The sequence below is a fragment of the Lepidochelys kempii genome, chromosome 10, assembly GCF_965140265.1.
Source record: "Lepidochelys kempii isolate rLepKem1 chromosome 10, rLepKem1.hap2, whole genome shotgun sequence".
NCBI lineage: Eukaryota > Metazoa > Chordata > Testudines > Cheloniidae > Lepidochelys > Lepidochelys kempii.
The window spans coordinates 64731890-64746295 of NC_133265.1; the positions used below are offsets into that span (position 1 = coordinate 64731890).

The 14406-nt window shown below is 39.3% G+C and overlaps 1 protein-coding gene across 6 annotated transcripts in view; it reads left to right on the forward strand.

The window, feature by feature from the left end:
* Positions 1-259: 259 nt before the first annotated feature.
* SLC12A1 (solute carrier family 12 member 1) overlaps positions 260-14406 on the forward strand; it is a 67593-nt gene continuing 53446 nt past the window's right edge. For 3 of the 6 annotated variants that reach the window (XM_073303909.1, XM_073303912.1, XM_073303914.1), the window contains exons 1-4: positions 320-490; positions 2604-3209; positions 12511-12645; positions 12850-12925. In XM_073303909.1, coding sequence (XP_073160010.1) covers positions 2799-3209; positions 12511-12645; positions 12850-12925 — 622 coding nt within the window. In that variant the 5' untranslated portion in view covers positions 320-490; positions 2604-2798. Of the gene's footprint in view, positions 491-2603; positions 3210-12510; positions 12646-12849; positions 12926-14406 lie in introns of all 6 variants that reach the window. The other 3 variants (XM_073303910.1, XM_073303911.1, XM_073303913.1) reach the window with 3 other exon arrangements.

The window sequence follows — 14406 nt, forward strand, 5'->3', positions numbered from 1 at the left end:
GAAGCCTGTAGCTATATTTTATAAATTCTAAAGAAAAACAAACCACCATATTTTTCTCCTATGACACGCAGGCACAGTTTTATTTCTTCCTTCTAAGAATTAACAGGTTCATTTATAGTTGATATTTAACAAGCTAGAATGTCCTTCTAAATCAGTCACTTAGGAGCATTTTAGAGCATGTGTCAAAGACAGGGGTTGGGCAAGTCACTTGATATTTTGCACAGAAGAAAGAATTAGCCAATGACGTAAAACCCATGCTGCATAAGTGAGAAGGACGGTCTATATACAGAAGTACATAAGAGGCTGATTGCCCTTCACTAGAGCATGGGACTGAGAGGTAAGTTAAACTACTGAACAGCGTAAGCTTGTTAATTTATGCATAGTGCAAGAATACTAATAATACTAAATTTAATGGCGAATAACAGCATCTAACAGACCTCTGGAAATCTACTGCAAAAAACAAATCATTATTTGCAAAGGCAGCAGAAAGGTAAGAGACTTTTATTTTCCTGGTGGCAGAAACACTTACCGTAAAAGTAAACTTGGAAGGTGAAATTATGGGCCCACTGAAGCCAATGGCAAAATTCCCATTGACTTCAAAGGGCCAGGATTTCACCCAGAGTCTACAAGCACAGAATTAGGACCAAATCTGGTTTTTACTGAAGTCAGCAGCAACACTGCTATTGACTTTAGTAGGATAAGGATCTGGCCCTTATGTAAGAAAATATTTCATTTCTGTGCACTCTTTTTATATTAAAGATTTTTATGCTAATGGGAAAAGCATACAGTCTATGGTCAGAGATTACCAATCAATAACATAACAAATGTAATATGGATCAGAGGTGACCAAGAAAAAATAGTACCAAACAAAGAAGCTGAAAGAAGGAGCTTCTTGTTTCTGGTGGAGTTCACAAAACATTAAGCCGGAAAGAACAGCTTGCTTTGAAAAAACAATATCTTTGGAGGGTTATAAAGAAATTTTGTTGTGACGAGAGTTTACAGCAGAATATTCTATATACACAGAGAGAGAGAGGGTAGATGGGAGTCACGGAATCAGGATCTGATTTACATTCAAGTGCTATAGCTAAGTCTCAGAATGAGCTTTGATTGTATTTGGTTAAGGGGCTCTTCAAGTTATAATTCCCCTGTGTGATTATTAGATATTTTATATAGGTAGGCATATGTAGATCTATCAATATATATGGTTAATTTGTCTTTCAATTCCCAGTTCATTCTTCTAATGGGTTTATTTATTTACCCAATGTTCAGTTGGTATAATCCTTTTATAATATTGCATGTTTTTTCCCCAAAATTTCCTGCTATCAGATATATTTTCAAAAGGGCCCAAGACCCAGCATGAGATCAACAGAGACAGGATTAGACTTTTACTGGATTGTTCTACAGGATGGGATAGCCTAATTTTGGCAATTAATTGATCTTCAACTATTAGCGGTAGCTATGCCCAATGACCTGTGATGGGATGTTAGATGGGGTGGGAACTGAGTTACTACAGAGAATTCTTTCCTGGGTGTCTGCCTGGTGAGTCTTGCCCACATGCTCAGGGTTTAGCTGATCGCCATATTTGGGGTCGGGAAGGAATTTTCCTCCAGGGAAGATTTGCAGAGGCCCTGGGGGTTTTTCGCCTTCCTATGAAGCGTGGGGCACGGGTCACTTGCTGAAGGATTATCTGCACCTTGAAGTCTTTAAATCACAATTTGATGACTTCAGTAGTTCAGACATAGGTTAGGGGTTTGTTACAGGAGTGGGTGGGTGAGATTCTGTGGCCTGCATTGTGCAGGAGGTCAGACTAGATGATCACAATGGTCCCTTCTGACCTTAAAGTCTATGATTCTATGATACACAGGGTTGTAAAATTACATTTCTTTAGTTTCTGAAAGTAGTTATCAATATATGCATTATTTCAAGCCTCATATTGGTCTGGCACAGGATTTAGTAGATCACAAATAATTAGTAATACATGCCATTTCAGTCATCTAACTTGACAGCTTGTTCTCCTTGGACCCAATCCTGAAAATTTAACCATTTGCAGGATTGAGCTTTATATATATGCCCTTGTTTTCCTTTGCGGGGGAGGGGGCAGTTCTAAATCCCTCACACATTTAGTTCTAACCATCTGCCACTATTTATTTAAAATGGTCTTAAATGGGTATTTGGGGACACAAGGAATGCAAGATCAGATTTGTAAAATTATTCTTTGAATCTTGTATTGTCTAAAACTATTGCTAATATATATTTCAGTAATGAATAATTGTCATTTTGCTTTAGTTATTTGAACACAATATGAACCATTGGGCTGTACATTATTCAGAGAAGTACTATGTTTAGTCCCTGAAAAGATAATATACTCAGGCAAGTTACTTTTATGTATAGTGTTAGCCTATTTAGGGCCTGATCGAAGCCCACTGAGATAAATAGTAAGACTCCCATTGATATCACATTGACTCAGACTTTGGATCAGGCCCTGTTTGTAAAATGTTATAAGGCTGCTATCTCACTGGGTTTTTTAAGAAATCATGGAAGACTTACATTACTGTGTAAGTTAATTAAATATATAAAAGTTTTACTTGTGCTTTTGATGACAGAGTCATGCAGGACAACCTTAAGAAGAATACTTAGGAGTGAACACTTCAAGAAAGTCTCCATTGAACTTTGCTAGATTAAGAACCAAGATCTTTCAAATGCAACAGCATTACTGTCTTATTGCAGATAACGCAACACTATCTCCAACTACAGAAGAATAGAAAGATTGGTGACCTAAGCACATAACATCATTGAAGATGTCAATGAATAATTCTCCAAATGTATTCTTGGACCCAAGTCCAAATAGGTTTCAAGTTAATGTAATTAACGAAAGCCATGACAATAATGCAACACCCCAAGAGGATGCCGATCCTCCACATTATGAAGAAACATCATTTACTGAAGAAGCACATGGCAGACACAGGATCAGTCACAGGCCTGGAAATAGAGCATTATATGAAAATTTTATTCAAAATGGGGATACCGTTAAATCGGATGGAAATTTACATCCCTATGATACTCATAGTAACACATATTATCTAAAAACCTTTGGCCATAACACAGTGGATGCAGTTCCTAACATTGATTATTATCGAAACACTGGCAGCATCAGTGGGGCCAAAATGAACAGACCAAGCTTGTTAGAAATTCATGAACAACTGGCAAAGGTAAGTTGCAAGGAATGATACATTTTCCATTACATTTGCAGGCTAATTTTGTTTATTAACATATCCAGCCCCTTATCTTGTGAACCCTGTGCAAGAGAAGAAGTATAACTAAATACTTCCCTTATTTAGACTTGTACCTGCAGGATGTTTTCTGTTCTGTATTCTGCTAGGAGCAAAGATCTTTGTTAAACAGGTTTGTATCTGATTGAAAATAATGAATGTACTCAATCAGTAGGAACATATGCCTATTTCTTGTCTACAGCTATAAAGCCACAGGATTTATTTTATGTTTGACTTACAGTTAAATGTGTAGAAGTAGCAATTTAAGACATAATTTAACCTAAATCAAATATGAAACTGTCTATTCTAGCCTAACACCTGATCATAACCAGAGTTCTATTGATTAGTTTGTTGTGTTCATGCAATAATCTGTTAATAACTGTTGTATTAAAGTTTTATAATGTAGAATAAATACCATTATCAACTAGTCAGAAATACAAAGCTTTACCCATTTGTGCTATGAACAAAAGCTACCAAATTGTAAGACAAGGTGACAAGATGCCATTTAAGATGAGCTTCAAACACAAAAGAATGTGTGTTGGTTCTGAAAGTATTTGCTTTAAAGAGGTATATGTTAACAGACAATTCTCGGGGACAAATTCATCCTTAGGGTACTGGTTACCCCACTGACATCAATGGATTCAGGCTAGTGATGACTTTGGCCCTCATTGTTTATTGTAACAATGATTTTTGGGAGGTTCTGAGAGGCACCACTTCAGTGATCGTCTATCAACCATTTATTCAGAAGTCATTTGGTGAAATCCTTTTTTACTGCCCAATGCAAAAGAGTTGTTTAGAATTCACTCATATACTATGGTGATGGGACTATGGAAGCATAGAGGCAAGACAGACTTACAGAAAACTAGTTAGAACCACAGAGTACAGCTGCTCTCGACAAATGAGATACCTAAACTGCTTTTAATGATTTTCTAGAGTTGGGGTTATTTCCCCGCTCCTTTCTAAGGGGATTGTGGCCCTAGTTTTGATTAACTGATTGAATGGGAGAGTTTACCACTGACTCACAAGACTGATAGGTCTAATGAACAGAACTTCCCCTCCAGCAGTCACTCCATGCATGTTCCACTTTATCTGCACAGCCACTTCTGGTAAATTGATATTAATTAACAAGAAACAGGCCCTTTGTCATCATAATCCTCATTTCTGTTGCCCTTCACACCTACTTTTCCCAAAACGATTAACCAGAAATGCATTGTCTAGGTCTGATCCTCCCTTCCCTGCACACCCAAAACTCTCCTTAAATGTATTTGAAAAGTTTATAACAGCGAGTCTCAGATTGTAATGGTCAAAACCAACCCTCTGAATAGCAGGGTTTCACGAATGTCTGTGCTACTTCATGTGCACTAACGTAATTCATTTCTATAAAAAAAACCTTAATGGACTGCTGGGGGCCTGATTCTGCACTGCCTTGCTCTGTAGTGACACATGTATAAAGTGAGCAAAGAGTAGGTGTAAAACACAACTTCACTGAGAGTTTTGGGTTGACAAAGACTACTAGATCAAGCCCTCTATATAGTTCTTCTTTGCAACAGTTAAACAAAGTAATTGAAAACCTACTGGAATAAATTATTAGGGATGGTTCAACTAATTTGAATAAAATGAGAATCCCTCTTACCCCCAAAACCATGCTGACAAGTTCGCTATAAAAAGCATTGCTGAGATGTAACCTTCACCCCTTTTTTAGAGTTGAAGTCAAACCATTTTCCCCCTGAAATTCTAAACTGTTCAGATGTGTCTTAGGGAAGAGGCAGGAGAAAGGGATTCATGTCTAGCTTCCAGCTGGGACTAGAAGTGCCAAAATACAGTAAGAAAAAAATGGTTTCTTTTCTATTTCTGGCCAAATGTGGAAGCAGAAGTCTCCAGAGCAAGCCTGCTCTCATTACATTTCCAACTCAGTTTTGCATATTTGTGAGGTCTGAATAATTTGGATAAGCATTAGACTTTTGGATGCTGGTTCAAATGCAGTTCAACCTCCAAACCTCTTGAGGTTCACCCATCCTAGGAAGGATCAATCAGAAGTACTGAAATCAAGCCTAAAGTTAACCATTTGAAAATCAGGGCCTGATTTTCCCCCCCATCTCCCACATAGAGACTCCCATTTACAATAAGGCCTCTGCCTGAGCTGTGCAAAGTGGCCTTAACATAAATGAGAATCAGGTCCCTTGTGTGGTCACTTACAGCTACGCAACATGAATGCCAAGTGGGTATAAAACACCTGGTGTAAATGACTGGAAAATTCCAATTTGGTAGCTACTCACTTTGCAGATGTACAAGTGAAAACTCAAAGAACAAGGCAGTGAGGAATCTGGCCTTCCTTGTTCAGATAAGTTTCTTGTATTATATAAATGAATGACACTGGTGCATGTGAAGTAGCACAATGAAACCCTGGTGTCCGGGGCTTAAGTCTTGACCATTGTAACCTAATTCAGTCTGGGGTTTGCTGCTGGACAGCTTTTCAGTTTGGGTATCTGTTTTTGTTTACAGAATGTAGCTGAACTTTAGCTGTTTAGTTTTTTGTCCTTTGAGGGTTTTTTAGTGAGCGAAGGTCAAAGCAAGAACTGTCTGGCTCATTTCAGAAGCTTCATAACATTACTTATTTAACATAAGGTTTTGCAGGTCATGACTACCAGGGGAGAAGGAGGCATATTCTAGTTGTTGACACACAGCACTAGCAGTTGGGATTTCTGGGCTGTAATCCTGGCTCTTCCTCTATTCACTGTATGACATAAGCAAGTCACAAGTTCCCTTGGTCTTAATTACCCCATCTGTAAAATGGGTATATTAATATTTAACTGGACTTGAAGCAAGTGCTGTGAGGTCTAAGTTATCAATGTTTGTAAAGTGTTCTGAGATCTTAACCTGAAACATTGAAGAACACAGGATAAGAACATCGAGAAGGCAATTCTGGTATTTAGAAATATAAATAAATTAGATGTAATTGCACGATAGGTTAGGATAGTAAGCACTATGCAAGCACAGTAATTTTAATTGTCACAGTGTTTTTAGTGCACATGGGGTATTATGGAATTGTTATAATAATTGATTATTAGTGAAATAATCACATTTCATTCCCTTTATGTGGAACAACTCCATGTAAGCTTTAGACCAGTGGTGGACAACCTGCGGCCCACATGCATCCCATCAGGGTAATCCACTGGCGGGCCACAAGACAGTGTTTACATTGACCGTCCGCAGGCATGGCTGCCTGCAGCTTCCAGTGGCCACAGTTCGCCTTCCTGGCCAATGGGAGCTGTGGGAAGCAGTGCGGGCTGCAGGGACGTGCTGGCCACCACTTCCATTGGCCGGGAACGGTGAACCGCAGCCACTGGGAGCTGCGGGAGGCCATGCCTGTGGACAGTCAATGTAAATACTGTCTTGTGGCCTGCCAGCGGATTAGCCTGATGGGCTGCAGGTTGCCCATTAATCCTTTAGATTACAATTTGCACTAGCAGAATGATTATGAAAATTAGTTCCTGTGCAGATGAACTTAGGCCAAGAATTGCAAAAATTACTAGTGATTGGGGGCAGGAGAGTCTAAGTTTTGCAGTGTCTATTTGAGACCTCTTAAAGGTGTGTGATTTTCAGAGGGTGGTATTTTCAGAGCACTTTCTGAATAGCAGCCTACTTCATGGTGTCTCAATTTGGGCCCCCCAAAACTGGGGCAAACTAAAATCACTAGTCACTTTTGAAAATTAGAAATTAGTGATGGAGAAGACCTATCAGAATATCAAACTTCGCCCCCTGCCAGGGTGGGTTGTTCCCTGGAGTACATTGGTTAGTGCTTTGTGTTAGCATATGCACCAACTGCTTCTATGGTAGAAATAACTCAACCATTCCCCATGCAGTTTGTGAAAACAAGCAAGGACTTGATTTCAATGGGACTTTTTCAGTTAGCATTATAATGACTCTAAATTACACAATGGGCCTGCTCTAACTCCCAGTTAAATCAATGGGAGTTTTGCTATTGACTTTAGTTCTGCCCTCCGCCCCACAAACATGTTGCTATTATACTGTGCAAGAGGGAGGTAGGACTTAAAGAGCTTGCCCAAGGTATGCCCATCCATCCTCACAAGCAGTGGAGCCCGCCCTGTGGTAGCTCCCTGCAAACCACAGTGTAGCAGGAACTTATTACGTGAGTCAACCTATTGCTTAAAAACACCTAATGGGGGTTTTGAAGGATGAAGTAGCACCCATGGCAAACTAGCTTCCATGGCTGATCATCCACAAGTGGGAGGAAGAATTCTGCATTATGCACACCCTGGTGTTACTCCTGCTAGACACAGCCGTAGTAGGCTCATCAACCTCCATATGTGGCCCAGCCTACACTAGAGGGAAACAGAGTGTCACACTGAGTGGTGTGAGTTCCACTTGAAGTCCTAGCTGTGCATTTGACGGTTTGAGGAAGGATGGTGGCCTTACTAAATACATTAAGCCTGGGCTCGTGATTTGTATGACCATTTATGCAAACCCCACACAATTTACCATATAAAGCCCTGTAAACCTGCACCATTGCTAGTGTTTGATGCAGTATATGTCATACCTGGCTGGTACATTAAATACTATACCCCTTTTTTCTCAGTGCAGTTCACATAGAGGTAAGCACATCTCAGTAAGAGAAAACTAGATTCAAACAACAAACCAAACAAAGTTGTCAAACATAACTGGCCTGTCTGAGCCCATTGCTGGAGGCAAGAAGCGACATAATTTGTGACTCCAACTGTCTGAGTCCCACATAAGCCTTTCCATTGTGCTTTGATGCTGGTTTAACATCAGAAGATAAAACATTCATGTTTAATACATTTTTTTAAATGTATAATTTTTCTGATGCCAGAATTTAAGCAGGCTAAAAGGAACATCTGAGATCCAGCTCCTTCACTACTGGAGTCAAATGTGTGTAATCTTTTAACAAGATGTGTCATTTTTAGCTTGTATTAAGCTCCAAAATGCCAATTATAGTTAAAGATATATTTTGTAAGAACTATTTCACAGCTGGTAGTTGGTGAGAATTGCTTGGGTCTAACAGTTACCCCACCATAAAAAATAAATTTAACCTTTCTTCATCTCCTTGGCTGTTCTCCACACTTATTATGTAGATTGGATGAGTTCATCGTTACTAGCCACACAAGATACTAAAGCTGAAATGTTCTGAAATGAAGACGGGAAAATGTTTAAAACAGCAATAACTTTTGATTTGGGTGACTTCTTGAAATGTTCTGTCACCTTTACTCCTTACCCTTAATGCATGAATTGCCCAGGTAAAGCCATTTGGTAAATAAATAATCATTCCCTAAAGCACTCCAATTTAAAATGCACCATGGCAAGTTTAGGACCATAATTTACGGTAATGGAATGTGAAAGCACAAATTAATTTGAAGTATGTAAGGAACAACTAGTTTGAAGTGGCAATGAGTGAACCTTTTATTTTTTGTCTTTGAGGACTTGATCCCATGAATGTGCAATAAACAAAAATTCATGTGACAGTATTATGGCTGCTAATCCTCCTGGCCTTTACTTAACAATTGACTGTATTTTGAGTGAATGTAGCCGCTATCATCTTGGTTGGGATTTTCAAAAGCACCTAAGTGACATAGGAGCACAATGGGATTTGTGCTCCTAAATCACATGGGTAGTTTTGAAAAGCCCACCCACAGATGCTCTTAAGAAGATAAATTCTCTCCAAAGAAGTTCAGCATTGGTCTTCATCAGATAAGGTGGTAGGTAGTACCAGAAGGAGAATATAAAACATCAGGTCTGATATGCAGGTATGTATGCAGCAAAGCTATCAACTGTTTGTGTATCTGAGGTCAGAACTAAGCCCATATTTTCTACACAACAAGCATACTTAATTCCGATTGACTTGGTGTTATGGGTGCTCAGCACCTTTGAAAATAAGGGACCATATCTCTCAAGATGGACTCTTAAAAACTGAAGTGGCCAAAATTAGAGTCCACTTCTGAAAATTTTGGCTTTGCTCAGTATCACACATTGAGTGAATGGCAGATCCAGAAATAGAATCTAGTTCTCCTATGTCCCACACGGGTAGCCTTATCCCCTGGAATACATTGTCTTTCATAAGAAGAGATGCTTCTGCTTTATGGTACTCTTAATGTTGTATGAGGGTCATTGAAAGTAGTTGTTCCTGATTTTGTAAGATGTGTGATAATGATTGTTGCTGTTACTGTTGTAATGAAGTATGTTTCTATAGTGTTATCACATTAAAGCAGGTACTTCACAGTTTTAATTACACATACAGTAAAATCTTATACATTATATATTTCTACATTAATACATATATGTGTATGCTACGGGCCAAATTCTGGTTGGGCATGCACATGCCAGCTGACAATAAGCAAGGCGAGTGTTGGTGGGAACCCACCCTAGACATCCGCCAACAGAGTGGCAAAAAGCCCCATTTTCTGACACCTTCCCCTGCTTTTCTCCTTCCTAGCAAGGGACCATGATTTCTTCACCCCGATGGCCTTCTTAAGAACATAAGAATGGCCATACTGGATCAGACCAAAGGTCCATCTAGCCCAGTATCCTGTCTTCCGACAGTGGCCAATGCCAGATGCCTTATCACCCTTGAGTGCTCCTTTAGCATCTTGATCGTCCAGTGGCCTCACTGGTTGTTTAGCAGGCTTCCTGCTTCTGACGTACTTTAAAAAAACAAAAACCTGCTATTACTTTTTGTGTCTTTGGCTAGCTGTTCTTCAAATTCTTTTTTGGCATTCCTAATTATATTTTCACATTTCATTTTCCAGAGTTTATGCTCCTTTCTATTTTCCTCATTAGGATTTAACTTCCACTTTTTAAAGGATGCCTTTTTGCATCTCACTGCTTCTTTTACTTTGTTGTTTAGCCACAGTGGCTCTTTTTTGTTTCTCTTACTATATTTTTTAATTTGGGGTATACATTTAAGTTGAGCCTCGATTATGGTGTTTTTAAAAAGTTTCCATACAGTTTGCAGGGATTTTACTTTTGGTGCTGTACCTTTTAATTTCTGTTTAACTAACCTAATTTTTGTCTAGTTCCCCTTTCCAAAATTAAATGCTATAGTGTTGGGCCGCTGTGGTGTTTCCCCCACCACAGGGATGTTAAATTTAATTATATTATGGTCACTATTACCAAGTGGTCCAGCTATATTCACCTCTTGGACCTGATCCTGTGCTCCACTTAGGACTAAATCAAGAAATGCCTCTCCTCTTGTGGACTTCAGGACTATCTGCTCCAAGAAGCAGTCATTTAAAGTGTCAAGAAACTTTATCTCTGCATCCCTTTCTGAGGTGATATGTACCCAGTCAATACGGAAATAGTTGAAATAATCCCCCATTATTATTGAGTTTTTTATTTTAATAGCCTCTCTAATCTCCCTGAGCATTCACAGTCACTATCATCATCCTCGTCAGGTGGTCTGTAATATATTCCCTACTGCTATATTCTTATTATTCAAGCATGGAATTACTATCCATAGAGATTCAATGGTAGTTTGGTTCATTTAAGATTTTTACTACATTTGATTCTATGCTTTCTTTCACATATAGTGCTACTCCCCACCAGCACGACCTGTTCTGTCCTTCTGATATATTTTGTACCCTGGTATTACTCTGTCCCATTGATTATCCTCATTCTACCAAGTTTCTGTGATGCCTATTATATCAATAGCCTCATTTAATACAAGACACTCTAGTTCACCCATTTTATTATTTAGACTTCTAGCACTGGTATACAAACACTTTAAAAACTTGTTACTTTTTAGCTGTTTGCCTTTACATGATGTAATTGAATGGGACTTTTTTTCTTTTGACTGTTTCTCGTCATATCCTACCTGTATTTTATCATCTTCCATCCTCTCCTCCTTATTAGGACATAGAAGGATGAGGAAGAAATAAATGGAGATTCCCTATCTCCTACATGCACACAACTTGACACATTAATTGGGAACCCAGCTATGTCTATGCCCTAGTATGTTACCCCTCCCCTTTGCATAGTTACTCTCTCTGGAAATGTCCTCACACCCCACCAAGTCCTGAAAAGCACTGAGTTCCCTGAACTACCAGCTTCCTCCATCTCTCTGACCCTCTCACTCACCCCAACGGGCTATGTATCTTTCTTCACACAGGGCCTAACCTGCAACTGTATGTTGTCTGCCCTTATGCGGATTCTCCCAGAAACTTCATATGATGAAACCGAGCAATGAGGCATAATATAGAGGTCAGGGACATGGTCTCTGTGTAAGTCCACAGGTACTCCCTGACCCACCAATGGCTGCAAGGTGCAATCCTCTAACACAACTTATTCCTATCTAAACTGCAAGCTGCAGACCTGGAGCTGAACTTTCTCAAAAGCTAAGGGGAGGGACACTGAGGTTTTTTGTTGTCCCATTAGAGGGACAGATCTAACTCTGCATCCAGATCTGAACTTTCCCAAAACTTTGGGATGTTGGTTCAGCCATTCCTGTGTGTGTAGGGAGGAGGTTTTTCAAAGCCAGGATGTGAGTACACATGAACTCTGCATTTGGCATGTGGTTATGGCACCAGCATGCCAGTACTTGACCCTGTATGCTTATACTTCTATTAGAGCTAGTTAAACAGTAGAACAGATTTTTCATTTAGTGTATTATCTGATGCATTTTTGCTACTATTCATCAAATAACATTCTCACTAAAAAGTACTTAAGCTACAGAGTTGGTCAAATTCTGCAAAGATATATTTGGTGACTGTATTATCTGATGAAAAATGGTGAAATTCATACAATAACTTATTTGCCAAGTAGTATTCAGCAAATTCTAGTTTCTGTAGACAGCAATACTTCTTATGTTATATAAATATATTTTATTATTATTATTATTAACAGCAATAATTTACATTGCAGTAGCATTTAGAGGCCAACCAGGTCAGGACCTCAGTGTGCTATGTGGTATACAAACATATAAATATGGCATATATGATGTCTACCATTAACGCTTACCCATACACACATAGACAGGATTTAAGTCCAGATTATGATACACTTACTCATTTTGATTATATCTTGAGTAGTTCAGCTACTATTTAGTGTAAGAGGATAACATTCTCTTCCAAAAAAAAAAAAAAAAGCAAAATACACTTTTATTTTGGATCCCTATTTTTCATGTGTTCCTTATGCAGCCAGTTGTCATCTGCTTGGTATATTGTTTAATCAACTGTACAGAATATATGTATATATATATTTTGTGATATTTTAGAACATAGCAGTGAACCCCGGTTCAATCGAGAGAGTTACTAATGGAGATGGCACTCCAGGAGATGAAGCAACAGCCAACAAGGAAGAAGAAAGCAAAGGGGGATTTGTGAAGTTTGGATGGGTGAAAGGTGTGCTGGTGAGAGAAACCTAAACCTTCCTACCAGAAAATTATCTGTATATTACAAAAATTAATATATCAACAATGATAAAATCCCTTAAAAAACAGGGGGTTGTTTGCTGCTTTTAAAAAGCCTACTCACTTTCCGCAATGCACCTTATCAAGTTTCATAATACTGTTTGTAATTTTATAATGATGTAAGATCGTTTGTTTAAAACTTAGGTGAGATGCATGTTGAATATCTGGGGTGTGATGCTTTTCATTCGACTGTCCTGGATTGTAGGTCAAGCTGGAATTGGTATGTATTTTTTCAATATAATTTTCAACAGCATAAAGAATAAGGGTAGAAACTACACATGATCACAATTAATATTTAATCTGAAATGTGAGTTTGCATGTTGCACTAACTTTGGTCTTCTAAGTGTTTGCTAGGGTATAAGAGCTACTGGAATTTTTAAGACCCCCAGCCAAATTACAGCTTAGAGGGATGTATGTGTCAACTATACACACAAACATATTACAACCCCCATCTTTGGTGAAATTTGTATTTAGAACCAGTAACGGTTCTCAACTTCATGACTGAAACCAATTTATAATATGTATACTCATGCACAGTTGACCTTTCTACTTCATACTTTGCTAATCCATGAACCCAAACTATCACTCACACACTATTTTTAATTACAATACAGAAACAGTTACTAGTGGCACCAGGAAATATCTTATTAAAACTTGACTAAGCTTTTCAGATACATTAACAAAGTATATTTTGTGGTGCAGGAGGACCTTTTATTTTCATTGTGTCTGCATCCTGTCCAACTCCCACTGAATTTAATGTAATGACTCACCAACTTCAGTAAGAGTTGGACCCTGAGGACTCAGTCCTGCATGGGACTGAGTTCCCTAACTCCCACTGAAGTCAATGGGAGATTATTGTGCTCACCACCTCACAGGGTCTTCAGCATCTTGCAGTATTAGGCTTTTATTCAGGAATGTAAAATCATAGCATCACAGAGTTTAAGGCCGGAAGGGATCATCAGATCATTTAGTCTGATCTCCTGTGCATCACAGGCCACTAACACCACCTAGCAACAGGACACTAAATTCAACAACGGAACAACTAAAATGAGACCAAAGTATTGCAGCCCATGGGAGACTAGACTATTATGTGCACAGGCAAGAGAATAGGAGGGGACCCAGGTGCAGCAGTGCCTGAGGCCCCTGCAATGCCAGGGAAATGATTGAGATATACCCATATAATCCTGGCAAGTGACCTACACCCACACGCTGCAGAGGAAGGCCAATTCCTTCCCGACTCCACATATGGCGATCAGTTAGACCCTGAGCATGTGAACAAGAACCAGCAAGCCAAGCGGCTGAGAGAGAGAAGGCTTGATGCCACCTCAAAGACCAGGCCCACACCATCCTATGTCATCTCCAGCCATGGCCATCCCTGATGCTTCAGAAGAAGTAGTTAAAAAAAGCCCTCCCAGAATATATTGAGGTGGGAGAAGAAATCCCTTCCTGGCCCCTGCCGGGGGCCAGCTGACACCCTGAAGAAAGACCTTTCGGAACATAAGACATCAACCAGAAATGAGCCCCAGGGCTGTTGAGCCCTGCCCCCCATCATCATAAGCAGCCCTGTCATACAACTGTACTCAAGTTGTTTGCCCCCCAGAGCTTCTATTGGGAGGCTGTACCAGAACACCACCCGCTTCTTCTAATTTTCAGCCTGCGCTGGCTCATGGCCAATTTATTCCATATGTTCTTGTGCCTTTT